At 35.8% G+C, this 15,401-nt stretch overlaps 1 protein-coding gene across 4 annotated transcripts in view; it reads right to left on the bottom strand.

The window, feature by feature from the left end:
- The window catches only part of GABRA2 (gamma-aminobutyric acid type A receptor subunit alpha2), a 56,597-nt gene extending 41,695 nt beyond the window's left edge, over window positions 1-14,902 (bottom strand). Inside the window, exons 1-3 of one of the 4 annotated variants that reach the window (XM_035323921.1) lie at window positions 14,836-14,902; window positions 14,004-14,092; window positions 11,318-11,433 (exon numbers count right to left, since the gene is read on the bottom strand). In XM_035323921.1, the coding sequence (XP_035179812.1) occupies window positions 11,318-11,433; window positions 14,004-14,074 (187 nt within the window). In that variant the 5' untranslated portion in view covers window positions 14,075-14,092; window positions 14,836-14,902. The other 3 variants (XM_035323920.1, XM_035323923.1, XM_035323922.1) reach the window with 3 other exon arrangements.
- Window positions 14,903-15,401: the final 499 nt, after the last annotated feature.

Raw genomic sequence — 15,401 nt, 5'->3', positions numbered from 1 at the left:
GAGGGCTTAAAGCAAATCAGAAGTGCAAAAACTAGATACTCTTGGACATTATTGTTGGACTTCACAGACATTTGGCACCTCAAGCAAGATTTTTACAATCTCAGAGGTATCAACTGCCAAGTGATTAAAATAGCAGTTAATTACCTAGACATATTTCTGGATTTTTTCCTTATTCTTTAAACCATTTTACATTAAGGCTGTGTAATGTGCCTACAAGAAGTGTACTGAAGGACTCAAAAGTACCATGGCTGAGTCTCCAAGCTACTTTACAGATAGCAGTGTCTCCTGGAATTTCCTCTAAAGCATACTCTGAGAGTACTCCCAGAGCTTGGATTAAGCAGCCTCCAATTCGTCTTTTATGGTTGCTCGGGCAAAAGAATTCCTGGCTGGCTGTCCACAGGACTTTCAGAACCTGTTCAAGCTTCTATATGTGGACAGGTGTATATATATGGCACAGGATTTTCATTTATTATTAAATTAACAGTTTTGTACAGGCAGAAAATACAAAATGTTTGTCTTGGCTACACAAAACAGTATTATTATATTTTTTAAAATGATGGTAACATGAGTATAATTAGAACCAGTGAAGTCCCAATTTCTTAATGTACATATTCTCCTAAGCAGATACTTTGGCTTTCTGAGAATGCAGACAGCATTTATCACAGAATCTTAAAACATTTAGTTAATTTAAAATTAGCTTTTTATGCAAACAAGATTATCTGTTCATTTTTCTTATGGTCAACTGAAGACAAAAAGCCTGGCAACAAGAATATAGAATACTCTAACTTCTTTAACACCCCACAGGCTGAAAGGTATTATTCAGGATGCGACCATTCCTTTATCTCAAACAACAGGCATTTATTTTTCTTCCTCTCATCTTTATTTAATTATTACATTTTCCAGGAGGAAAACTGTTGTTCAGAAACTATATGAGGCAATGCAGTACCAAGTTCACATGTAAAGATCTAGTATAAAGAAGTTAATGGTTTGGTACTCAGTTAACACTGGGAACACTGATAAATACAGTCAGTGAAATACCATGGCATACCCTCAGGATGACAGAGGGTTTTTATCAACACAGTACTTAATGTAAGGCTCAACCTTCTGCTTTTTCTCATTTATATACTCCACACTACTGTTGCTCCTCAACTTCTCATGCAAAGGGACTTTTTTCCTTATTCTTTGATTCAGTGTGGAAAAATATTAGTGACTTCAAATAATGAGAATGAAAAGGTGTCCACAGCAGCTGTTAAATTGTCAGTGAGGAAATATCTAAAACATTAGACTGATCTACTCAGGACAGGGATTGTCCCTCCAGCCCACATCTAAATTCTCAAAGACAAATAGACTATCCTTTCTCCTCCTGCTCTCTGCTGTTCTGCTGAAAGTCTCTCACACTAGAGGGAATGGAAAGGGATGACACTAATCACTCCCAGTATTCTCACAGAAGTAGTCTGAAGAATCTGTTATTTCAAGACAACTAAAAATGGATGCAAGACAGAAAAATCAGGGAATGTGTAGGAAGGTAATTACCTCTCCTGGATGAGAGAATTAGTGCCGAGCAATGGACACCAACAAAGAGATGAAGCATTCCTAATGACAGGAAAATCTTTCAGTCATTTATTTTTTTTCTGCCATACAGGTATTTAAGAGATCAGGAAGATGTCTTTTTGAAATTAAAACAAAAACCATGATAAATACAAATTAGTAACTCCAGGAAACTACATTCACATGAAAGATCCCAAATGCAAGAAACCTTTGTACACTTCGATGAAAAACAGTATGTCAAAAGAAACAGCATTTAGAAGTCATCTTTCCAGCTGGAATGTATTTTCTGTATAAACTTCTCCATTCAAGTCAAATCAGTGTTAGAAATTATAGGACCTGTAAAACAGCACAGTATTTGGACTTGAAGATGTGGGTTTGTTCCATCACTGGATGATCAAGTTGGACCATACTTCCCAGTTATTTCACCCTCGTGTACCTTTAGTACTTACTCAAATGGAAAGGTTACCTCTTTTGCAAAGTAGTCCATGTTCTCCAATACACTTTCAGAGTCACTGCTCTGAGAGCCATGATGAATATATAATGGACATGCATATTTTATAGCATACATCAGTTTTTAACCAGTAATTATTGAACTGTATGTTAGAATATAATGATAGTCAGTGGTCCACTGCACTGAATTTGGATTGCAATCAATTCTAATAGCCATATAATTACAAGATTATGAGATACATAACAAAGTTTGTACAAAACATAGAGTAAGCAGACTGAACATGGGGCATCCACATTTTTTCCTGCACAAGTTGCATATCATGACTTTTGAAGCAGGATTTCTACTGGTTCAACAAGAAATGTATGCACAGGACTACATACAAATGTACTGACAGGCAAATTAATGTAATTTGGTCAGATATAAGTAAATTCAATCTCTGACAGCAGCTACACAACTTAACTAAAATGTTTCATGTCCTTTGAGGTGCACAATAATCCCAAGCAAGAGGGAGATTGATTTATACTATTTTTCACAGAGCTAACTGCTCTAATTATTAAATAGCTCTCAACATATGGCAAGGAATCATGGAATTTAAATTAAGAGTTATTTGCTACAAAATAATCATATAAATGGTTCCCACATAGAAAAAACACTTTCAGAAAGTCAGCAGAATCATACTATCTTAATGTAAAGACAATTTCATAAAAATAGCGTTCATGTATTTTGCATTAAAAAGCAAACTGCTATTAGGTTGACAGTGGTAAATAAAAATTCCTTCAGCTTGTGATTAATTTAATTCATGTATAACCTGAAAAAAACAGACATTAAAATGTGTTTAAAGATTACCCTTGACATATTAAAGTACCTTAATTCTTCTAATCAGAATATATTGGACTTTTGACAATATTAACTCAAAATCTTCTACCAATATTTTAATTTAGCAGTCAAATTCTACAGCAACACAAACTTTATCTGATATTGCTGTTTTTGAGACAGAGTACTCACTGTTGAACAACATTTATGTAGGAAATTATGCATATCCTCAGGTAAAACTGATTTTTTTTATTCCACTTCCAAGTTTTCAGAATGTATTAAAAAAAAAAAAAAAAAAAAAAGATTCAGCAGTCTTAATCTGACAGTTTTTTCAAAGCAGACAACTGCCATTTTATCTATCTACTTCAAGAAATATTGAAAAAAAAAAAAAAAAAAGTAAATCCAGTATTAATGTACAGGCAATTACAATGTCCTGCATGATCCTTGTTGATGACATAACTCTCTCTCTACATGCTACTAATTCTAGAAATTGAATACACTAGTTTGTGCATTGAAAAGATTATTCTTAAAAATGGTCATGAAATTGTGACTCTCCATGAAAACAGAAGCATAATATGTAGACAGCAATATTGCCAGAAGCAACAGTCTATCACAGGCCACTAAATAACACCAACAAAAATGTACCAGCACAAAAGGAAGGCCACACAATTTGTGGGTAGAAAAGGATCTTTATTTTCTATCTATCAAGGAAGCTGCCTTTGCCTCACTCTCAACCTCCTTAATCGGGTTTTCTTAGATATGAAATCTTTCAGGAAGCTGGATGTAAGCAACCATACCTGGGAGGAGGCTAAGGCAAGTCTGAGTTTCACACCACAAAAAAATCCAAAATTAGACAACTGCTTCTGTACAGCACAGCAGGTCTGGATCTGGGTAGAACTGCATTTAGATGGAGTGACATAAATTGATGGAATTTTGATAAAGAAGAGAGTTAGGTATTTTCTAGAAGAATGCATGAAACGGAGTCCTCAGACTGTGAGGTAGATATACTCCTAGTTTGATATTCAGAAGGACAGAGGGGCAAATATGAAGAAAAAATACAGAGAGAGAGATGTCAAAGAAAAAAGGCAGATCTCCCTCAGGAAAACATTTGAGAAAGAAAAAGTTTAGCATGTTCCTCGGTGTTCCCTGAGGAAGTGCCAGGCTTCAGAATGCACAGACAGCACCGTAAAATTTTTCAGTTCTCCATACGCTGCCTATCTAATGATGACAAAGTATACTGGGGATGTTCGATGAAATACAATACCTCTCCTCAGAGATACTTCTTCCCATATTTAACGACCTTCAGGACTCTAGGTTATTGTGATGGTGGGAAAAAAAAAAAAAAAAAAAAAAAAAAAAGATGTCTATAGTCATTTTTAGACTATCAGTCAAGTACCAGTTTCTGCTGAATGTTGACTAATTTAAGACAAAGACCATATGATGGATGTATCCTCTGCATTTCTCCAGACCTTAGTAACAGGTCAGTCTCATGGCAGCTTTTTCTGAGGTGCTAAAACACAGGAAATATAATTAAATATATATTTGCCATTAGATGCTGCAAGAACTAAGGTTTTTAAAAAAAAAAATAATAAAAAAATAAAATCTTTTTTGTATGCAAAGAAGCTGAAGGAGTTCTGATGTCTATTTAAGTTGCCATTAAAAATAAAATGTCGACTTTTGCTAATGAATTGTCTTGAAAGAGATAGCTATGCACAACTGTTTGCTTAAAGATTGGTCACTGTTGCATAACCAAAAACATAAACAAAACAGTGATATCGACTCATACACTGTATGATGTATCTACTATTTTTTCTTAAATTCAGCGTATTCATATGGTCCATTTTGCCAACTCTCTGAAGGCAGAGTTACTCCAAATATTGTCAGCGTCCTACATATGCTCTGTGAATTTTTATTTTTAGATCAATGCTTTTATTAGCTGCCGGTTTTTCACCAAAACTTTTAAACCTTTGTGTGTTTATACAGTTGAATAAGAGATCTCAACAGCTTCCTTCTTACATTCTTCAGTTGGCACTCTATTTTGGTATACCTTATTAAAGAAAAGATTTGACATGTAACTTTCTCTATGTCTACTATACAAAGAATATACAAAATGGAATACTCCAAGGCTACATCATACCAATAAGCATTCCTGATACTTCCTGATATAGTTTGTAAGTACACTTGCTAGTGTAAGCCAGAATACTATTAATTTTGTATTATGAAATGGGTCTTTATTGCTACAGAATAACTAACGTGGTTTTTGTTTGTTTGTTTGTTTAATTGTAAGCAATATATACATTGATTTCTACATTTTAAATTCACTCTAGTCTTGGATAAAATCCACTGATAAAATCCATGAAATTCATTAAAATCTAGTAAACATATCCTGGATGAATTTCCAATATACTTAAATATTTCTGAAGATGTTTCTGAGTTAGTTAATTAAACAATACTTATGCTTCTAATTCAAATACATACCTGGTATCATTTCATAAGAGTAATAAGAATTTTGGAATAACAGAAATGCAATCCTTTGATCCTTGTCTATCAAAACCAGTCAACTGGAGTAAAAAATACATCTGTATTTCAGATAGCAAACTGATTGCAAGATTCATTTAAAATGGTAAAAGTTCTTACAGGGAAGCAACCAACAGTAGAACACCTCAGAGACCAGCAAGGCCACTGAATTGCAACAGTTTCTCAATAACCTAGTATTCTAGGTATGTATTACTAACATATCATTGGGAAAAAAAAAAAAAAAAAAAAAAAAAAAAGTAATGTTTGTCTTAGCCCATCAAAACTGTCTGAAAAACTAAAGAATCCTGTCAGTCTGATTTACAACGAGCTACAATGAGCCCCACAGAAATTTGAAGATACTGCAGTATCTTCTTCCACATTTTAATATCCTTAATAAAGTCTTGGTTTCATCAGCAGTATTTCTAGTACTATAAGCAAATGCTGATACTTTGCCAAGAAAAAGTAAATAAAAAAGATACAGAATATACATGTAGAGTGAACTGGGAGATCTTTTCAGACAAGTTCCTTTTATAGGCGTATAAACTTTACAGCAAAATACCCAGATTTTTGGTAAACATTGTGAAGCATAACATTTTGTCACTTTGCACTGTGCAACACTTTCCATAATTGCAATACTTTTCACAGTTGTAAAGATTTTATTTTCACATCTTCACTGTTGTTTTATCCACAGACTTCCACCTTGAAAAAAAAAAAAAAAAAAAAAAAAAAAAAGCTCCTCAGCCAGTATCCTATTCTGTAACATTTTCACTGGTTTGTTCTTCAGTGGCACAAAAGTTTCTTAGGGTTTTTAACCTTCCAGTCCCATACCAATTTATTCCCTAGATTATTGTTATTATTATTATTATCAGCAATTCTAACATAAATTAATCTGAGTTTCTCAATGACGCCTCTGAATGAACTATTAGGACCTAATTAATATTATGTGAATAACTAACAATAACTAACATTATGGCCAGACTCCATGTGAACCTTAAAGAAAAGCATACAGTATTTACACTTTTGCATCCCAATATAACTACATATATAGTGGGCTTTCAGAAAATGCAGCTGCTGCTCTGAACTACTCTGCACTACATACAGGCAGAGTCATTACCTTCTCCAAAAGATTAAATTGAAGCAAAGAAGCACTAAGGTAGCAACCAGACTGAGCAAGGGAACAGACTGAGCACATGTTCCTTTAGAATCAGTAGTGAAACTTTCCTTTAAAAACAGTAGTGATAGCTTTCCTGTAGTGTTCTGCAACAAAAAGAGTCCGAGGGCCTTCCTTTAAGGTGCTCTGAATGTGTATCAAGCACAACAAGGCTACCAAAAACCTCTGAAGTTTTGAATTCTTGGCTGAAGGACTGTTAAAACAGCTATTGATGTTTCTGAAGCTGATTAAAAACTCTCTGAATCATGGTGACATATAAATATACTGCCCTAAACTTAGCATATTCCAGATTATCAGCATATGATGATGGCCTTGCTTCCTGGCAACCGAAGACATATGTATCTCTGATACATACATATCTGAATGCATATAGCTCTCCTGATATTGAAAATGAATTTCACTGAAAAAAATATTTCTTCCTTTTTAGCTTGTATTAGTGAGCACATCATACAACTTTTAATCAGTCTGATTTTCTACACTACTACACCAATTCAAGGCAACAATACATCCACCACTACAAAGATGGATGATCAAGCCCTTAAGTGCTCACTGTTCACCATCTCTCTCATAACAATAACCAGCAATAATTCTCAGTTCTCTTTAGTTTTCCTGTTCAATTTATTTCTAAAACGTTGTGAAAAAAAATAATTCTGTATGTTTCTAACTAAACACAATGGAGATTCTTGTTTAAATCAACCAAAACATCTGAAAGTCACCTCGCAGTGGAGATAGATCCTTCAAAATGGGACCTCCAATGGTGTGTAGTTTCCACCTACCTACTGTCTGATCTTTTCCAGTTTTTTGAATAACCAGCATTTATCTCCAATGCCATTCCTGAAGTTGGTGAGATTGATCACAATTTGTGGAAAGATTCTCAAGTGGTATAAATTTGTGTAGCTATTTTCAATGACAACACGTTAATTGAAAATTTATCATCTAGGCTGTGAAGTCCAGTCCTCTGTCTTTTCTTCCTACTTCCCACTACTTTTTTTCAACATTTACATTTGGTATTTTCTAATTAACTCTTGTATTCAATCATATATTTCAAACATGAGAAAGGAATGCGGGCTGACTAGCTTATAGAGATAGCAAGCCTATTGAAGTACCCAACATAATATCAAAATCCTAGCACCATCTCCATTACTTATCCTTTACTTCTCATTTCTGTATTTAAAAAGAAGCTACCATTTAAATAAAGAAGTATGTTATTGCTAAGATACCTAATCCAAACAAGTATCAAAATATTACAAGAAGGGATTACCTTATTCTATGGCTCAGCTTCCTTTAATCATGGCTGTCCATAGGGCAGAGGAAAGCAGACAGAACATACATAATTTAATTAGTTCCCAGTTTGAATGTAGCTGTATCTCAGCTTCAACATTCTGTTGTCTCACTGTTTAAAACTCTAAAGTCTCTTTTGTTCCCTTGCTCACTTTTAGTGCCCATTGCTTGTAGATTGCTTTTTTGATGTGATAATAAAAATCAAAGGATTTAGAAAAAAATTCTATCCAAGCTTCTTACAAATATTGCAGCAAATAAATAGAAGAAAATACCTTCATGATTTTCAAGAATATTGTAAACAATGGAACTCTTTATGGCTTGTCATTTGAATGGCTGTGTTTCTTTCAAAATAGTACTAATGTCATATTTGTTTTGAATAGGAATCTGTTTTGAAACAGAAGTTGGAATTTATTTTGATTACTAAACAGAAATTGCATGTGAAGTTCAGGTAAAATAGTTCATGTCAAAAAATGTGAGGGTAGTCAAGACAGTTCCAGCTACAATCCAGTGTTAATATGAGTGCAGAGAAAATTTTATCTCCCTTTGAATATCCTTATGCATATCCATTTCAATGTAGTACGTCTGAGTATTATTTAAGTGGTATGAGATGGGGACAGTGCAGTGTCTTCCTTTCCCTACCCACATCCATTTTGCAAGCTTCTGCATTGCTATAGTGATCATACATCATTCAAGGATCCCAGATGCTAGGAAGACTTTCCAATAGCCAAAACCTGTTTTATGAGAGCGCTGCATCAACAGTAAACATTAAAGCTTCCCTAAGAGTGCATATGAAATAATTCAGTTCTCCAGTGTATCTTTGTATCAGTAAAGCACCAAGTTACCCATTGAAAACACTCACAAGAAGTCTCACTGTAAAATCCATTATAAATCTATCCCTAAAATCTAGAACAAATTCTCAAGCAATTATTTATTTGAATTTATATACACCCTCTGAAAAAGCCTTTACATTTCCATTTTACTTATCAATAATTAGCTAAAATAGCCAATGTTAAGCTAGCTCTTTTCATTTTTAAAAACATTTGTGAGCTGAGTAATTCTTTACAATGAGCTGAATTTTTCTATAAGACATCTCTAAAAATGTCTTTCACAACAGGTGAAAGTGAGCTGGTGAACAACTCTTGCTTTCAGAAAATACTTTAAAAGAATCTATCTCAGCCCCTCGACTGTTCTGGTGTACCACGCGTTAGGCCAGATTGTGATCTCAGTCATAGCAGCCTAGGAGGATAATGCAAGCTGCTATGCCAAAGCAAATGCTCTACTAGTTTCAATTGAATTATTTCAGAATCATATAAATGCAACTGGAACAGAATTGAACCTAAGGATATGAAATTAATGACATGCAGCATGGTCAAAGTGCTGTAGTCTATGCAAAAGCACTTTTAGAAACTATCAGGACTCACTAAGCACATAGTGTCTTTAAAAAAGGAAAACAGAATACTAATTTCCATTTTCCTCTTTAGAGTACAGGTTAACAAAGAAAAGGGAATAAATTGCTACAAAATTTCTGAAATAGGAGTCTCTACAATTATTAAGAATTATCTAAAAAAACGTTGCTTGGCGTGTTTTGTATCATAGATTATCACGACTGAATTTTACAAGTATTCTTTTAAACTATCCGAATCTATCCATCCACAACTGAAGGACTCTTGCAGATTAACATTAATGCATCATGAATCATCACGGTTTAATATGCATGACACAGTTTCATTTCACACATGTTCTGCATGGGTTGATTGCCATGTATGCCAGTACCAAACAGATGTTAATTCTTTAATTTTTATGCTCCCAAAGTATACTTTAATTACCTAGAAGGCCTGGCAAAGAAAAAGATTAAGATATTTTGAAGTAGATTTAATAGAAAATATAAAATAAATATATGTTAGCAAATTTGTTTTCAAAATTCATGTTATAAACAATAAAAAAATAATATTCAAAAGAACACGTGATATGCAAAGGAATTGCAGACTGCTCTCATTAAATAGCACATATTTTTTTCTGTAAACAGGAAAAGAACTTACCATTATTTTTCTAATAAAAATCATGATTACAAGCCCTGCAAATTAAACTTAAGCTTGTGATATGAAATGTTTCTGCAAGTTACCTGCAAAGCATTGTATGTTCATATTATGTCTAAGTTCTTAAGATCAAGTATTTTGCAGAGAAATTGAATCTCCATGTAAAATATCATTATATGGATCCTCACATCTACAGTGCTGTAAGTCTCTTTTTATGGATTATGTAAATAAAAAAGTCCTTAACATAAACTATTTCACAAGTCTCAAGTGTATCAGAGGACAGAACTGAAAAAAATGAAGACATTTCAGATTAAAACTAATGTAAAATGAGAAAGCTGTTGCCAGCCAGTGCTAGCTCCCACTTTATGCTGCGTCAGATGCAAGTCAAGATTCTCCAGAACTAGAACAGCAGCAGAGCCACAGGTCAGGATGGAAGAGTGTTTGTTAAAACTGTGAGCTTTAACTAACTCCTAATTTGATCAAATGGAGTTTCTTGGGGTAATTTCCATGGAGGTCACAGCAGATCTCTAGCTTTGATCCTGATCTCACTGAAATCAACAGGAGCAGCAACAGCTCCCAGGAATTTTGCACTAGAATTAGCTTTAGTAAGCTGAAATAGTACCCAGGCTGAAAATTACCATTACCAAAACTGTTATGAATAATAATAATAATAGTGTTATTATCGATGTATAAATATTTGTTACTCAGTATAAATAGCACACAAATAGTAACAGTAGGCAAAGTATTGTCAAAAACAAGGCATCGTGCCCCTCCCCATACCGTACAGATCATTCTGCACAATACTTGCAACACCAATTAAACTCCTTGCTTGCATACTTGCATGAGCTGGCATACAGCTTGAAAATGATAATGTGAACTGACATTTTGGAAAAAAAAAAAAAAAAAAAAAAAAAGACAGACATGGCACAAATGCAGGGATTTCTGTCCTCTAGTACTCTCTCTTTCCTCCCTCCCCCTTTTTTTTAATGACCAAAGGTACCCAGGAACAAATTCTATTCATGAGTCAAACCCTAATTTTAAAAGAAGTAAAAAACACAACATTTCCGTTGGATTTACCAGGCCGAGGAATGAATCTAAAATGTGAATTTTATATACCATACAAAACACTTGTGCATATTTCTGAAAACATACACTTGTCACATTGCAGAAAATCAAGCCTGTGTTTGTAGCTCAAAAAAAAAATCCTGACTGGAATAACAGATTTAGATGTTATTTTTGTTCTCATTCCATTTTACTATGTTAAATCTCCAGATTTTTTTCTATTTACTTAAGATAAATGTGTGAAAGTGCCTCCTTTCCATTCATAGATGTTAACTTCCTCAAACTTCAAATGATTCAACTGTGTGAATATAGATTTATAAATAATTTATAAAAATACGTATCAGTTGTTAGGAAAAAATATATATATATCACCACATAAAATCTGTACAGTAAAACTGGCTTTTTAAAATCAATCTTTAATTGTTTCTTTTTTTTTACCTCCTAATCCAGGTCTAAGACGATTATCATAACCATCCAGAAGTCTGTCTAGAATTCTTGTAAAGATGGTGATGTTATTCTTAGCTTCATCTTCCAGGGAGTCAGCCAGCACTGATCTAAATGGACATTTTACATTTTAGAAAGTGCTAGTTATGTTTTAATGTACACTCAACATTCAGTGTTTGCCATCTGGCCTTGAATATTTATCTTTTTTCCTTCTAACACAAAGAGTGCAATTAAGAGTCTACAAATACACAATTTATGTATAACATGGTCAGAAACATAACTTCATCACTTAAAATTTCCTGGTAGTGATTCTCCAGTAGACTCTACTTCTATCCAATATTACATCACAGTGAGGCTGCACTAACACATTTGGCTGTCCAGGTAGAAAAGCCTGAAAGAGCTTCCCAGGTCCCAGTGGCATGTCACTCCCAGACTGATAACCTGAGTTCCCACACACAAAACTGTTTCCTTCCAGCTCCATCCTACCAGTCCGCACCTAAGTGTACTCTCTCTCTGGATAAATCCTGTGGATATGCCTCCACCCAATGGTCATGTTAAGTACATGACCAGAAGAACTAACATGAGGGAAAACTCCAGCAATCATGCTCAGGGAGTCCTCTGATGTCAGTATTTGGTGGGTGGGAACAACAATGCTGACTAGCAAGCTGCAGGATAGCTGTGGATAGCCTTCCTGTTTTTAAAATGCTGTTTTGTTATAAAAAACACTGTCTGGGGTTCCACTAGATGCAGACAAACCTTATAAAAGTTAGATAGAAAAAGCAAAAACATATATGTAGTGTCAAGAAGAATCTATAGGTCATTGATAGCTGCAAACTTTCCAGACAAAGAAAGAGATGTTCCAGTATTTATGGGTCACATATTTGTAGAATAGACTAGAGGCTGGAGCACGAACCTGCTGCCCAGACAGCTATGGTTAGGAACAGTCCTCCCAAACCTGGACACCCAAACCAAAGGTTTTGCATACTAGGAAAACCCTGCCTTGCAGAAACCCTTACACATGCAAATGTTACTGTAGCGACAGTTTTAAGTACTATGCATGTGAAATGCACAAGCTCATCTATCGTACCTACTTAATACCAGAGCATTAAGTATTAAGGAAGCAAAGCATCATTTGCTACATGCACTATAATTTATAGCGTTTTTAGCCATTTACATGTTTAATCTGAAATTTTGAGTAGTTATCATCCCTAAATAATCTACTGATCAAGCCATTCTGAATAACTAATTACAACATATAAACGAGCATGTTTTCTTCCTACTCTAAACCAGAAGTGTGCTTAGGTGACATTTTCTTTCAAGCAAGATATAAAATGATTAAAGACATGGCTTTTTGTTGGTCCCCAATTCAACAGCATGGAGGAAGTATTTACATGTAAATCATTGCAGTCTGTGCTTTCCATTACACAAACCACATAATCAACCCAAATCAGATAACTTATAACAAATACCAAAATATCATGTGTGATATTACTGATATGTGAGTTTATTCTTAATTACTAGATGATTCACATTTTATTTTTAATGTATTTCTGTGCTCTAAGTATCTGCCATTTTTAAGCTTCTTTTTCAGATATAACAGTTTTTTTGAAGTCAGGATACCATAAAAAAAAACTAGATCATACAATTGTATCAAAATTAGGGTTTAATCCTGCAAACTTTACTCAGGCATAAACTCCTTAATTACGCAGGTAGCCTCTTTGACGTCAGTGCGATTACTCACTTGAGTAGGGTTTGCAGGATCTGGCCCACTGTGACTCAACTAATACTGCACCACTGTTAGGTATAAAGTGAAATAGGAAATATAGTTTCAGGAAATGTTTTGTTCACTAGGAAATAGACAAAGATGAATGTAGACATTTTAAATCATCTGAAACTTGCATTATTTAGCTTATGACCAGTACCATATTAGGACGAGACCTACTGCAGTGAGAACCAAAGCAAGTAAACCAAAGTTACAAACTACAATTTAGGGATGTTTAGGGTCCATGAGAAACACAAAACTAATTGTATGATTAAAATTGCTTTCTCTTACGTTGTCACTTTAGAAATGGGGAACTTCAAACAAAATAAAAAAGTTGATTAATAAATGAAGCTATTGTTTTATTATATGTGATTGTGAAGTTGTATGCTATCTCCACCTAGAGGTGTAAAGCTTAAGTATCATTCTGAATTCTGTTATGTTGACCGAAAAAGAGACCAAAAAAAAGACATGCCCATATTTAAAAAAAAAAAAAAAAAAAAAAAAAAAAAAAAGACATTATTTCAGACTGTGATCTGCTATTTGACCAGAATAATCTATTTCTCCATCTTAACTGTTCTGTATGGTACAGAATCACTGTGATAGGGTAACTCCAATATATCTTTAAGAATCTGATTTTACAATAAGGCATTTAAAATTTAGTTCTTCTCTGACACGATGAAATAAAGCAGCAATTCACAAACTGCTTAAGGACAAGTCGTTAACGTTTATATTATCCCTGGACTGCCTTCTCCCACAGCATTTGCTCTGGAAACTATGCAATACTGCATTCGAACAGCTAAGAGAGATTTTTATTACATTACTATACACTCCACTTCAATAACCTCTCACACAAGCTTACCCTTAGAAGATCATAACATACACGTTTGCAGCAAATGACACAATTAAACATCCCCTCACCTTGTTGGTAGCCACACCAATAAAACGAGAAGAACCAACTGCATCTTGGAGAGTGCCAGCTTCCTCTTCATTGCTCCTCTTTGCAAAACCTAACGGTGCAAGAAAAACACAAACCCACTCTCAGCTACAGTCAGGCTCCGCCAGGCAGCGGTTTCAACTTAACCCAAGGAAAAAATATGTCACTTTGGTGGAGAAGGGAAACCGCCGGCTTATTTCTGCAGCACTTTTCACTACTAGCAACTTATTGTATCTCCATCTTTCCCAGCGATCCTGCTCTGTGCAAAGAGGCAACGTATGACCAAAAGTGGCATGTGAGCAGACGCATCAGATGCTTTCCTCTTCCGTAAGCTGAAAGCCCCAAGACGAAAAAAAAAAAAAAAAAAAAAAAAAAAAAAAGACGCATGTATAAAAAGACCGGGGTTTAACCATTCCTCGCCTCTCTACGGCACACCGCAGCCAAGGGAGGGGAGCCACGGGGGTGTCACGGGGCTCGGCGAGGGGACCGCGGTCGAGCCACCCTCAGCCGAGCGCCCACCGCCGGGGGGGCAGCCCCCGTTAGTGGCCACGCAGTGACCATTAATGGCCATAGGGCTACCCGCGGCCGGCGGCGACCCCCAGGGACCCTACCTGGGAGCAGCCGGGGTGGGAAGGGGGGGCTTCAGATGGGGAGGGTGAGGGAACGGCCCCCCCCCGGCCCCGGTGCCGGCGCGGGGGCAGGGAAGATGCAAGTCACCCTGCCGAAACGGCCGCTCCTGACAGGGGGGCTGCGGTGGCCTCGCGTCCGCAACGGAACGCCACCCCCCCAGAATAAATAAATAAATAAACAACAAACAGCGCTTTGGGTGGCCCTCCTCGGCCTTTCGGTCGCCGCTTGTTGAGCGCGCCGTGGGTACGGCCTGCGGTGTGGTGCGGGCAAGTGGCCACCCCCCGGCCCCCTGTCATCGCCATTCCCTTCCCCGCCCGTTGGCACAGCCTAATTGAGATGCGGAGAGAAGAAAAGTCTGTCATTGCAAGTGAGCGGAGGGTGCATGCAGCCAAGACAATGAAAGGAAACGAAACTCGCGTTTTCTTTCTTTTTTCTTTTTCTTCTTCTTTATTTATTTTTATTTTTTTTGGCATTACTTTCTGTTGTGTTGTCTTTTCAGTCATGCTGCCCTCCTTGGTAATGCGCGATCCTCCTTCAATAACAGCCAGCCCTATGCTAGGATCCCTTCCCGTGAATTTTAGGTTTTCCAGTGCAAGTGGATGAGGACAGTCTTGACAAAGATAAGGGTTTATATTTAGAGTACCCTCACTGTTAACTTGAAAAGAGCACCAGCAATAACATTGCGTTATTTTATTATTTATTTATTTTTTAAGCCAATGTCTATCTCCTTTCCTTTCAAACCATTAGTTGCA

This window comes from Oxyura jamaicensis, chromosome 4, assembly GCF_011077185.1.
Source record: "Oxyura jamaicensis isolate SHBP4307 breed ruddy duck chromosome 4, BPBGC_Ojam_1.0, whole genome shotgun sequence".
NCBI classification, from domain to species: domain Eukaryota; kingdom Metazoa; phylum Chordata; class Aves; order Anseriformes; family Anatidae; genus Oxyura; species Oxyura jamaicensis.
The sequence above is the reverse complement of the archived record's forward strand: the minus strand, read 5'-3'. Positions and strand labels throughout refer to the sequence as shown.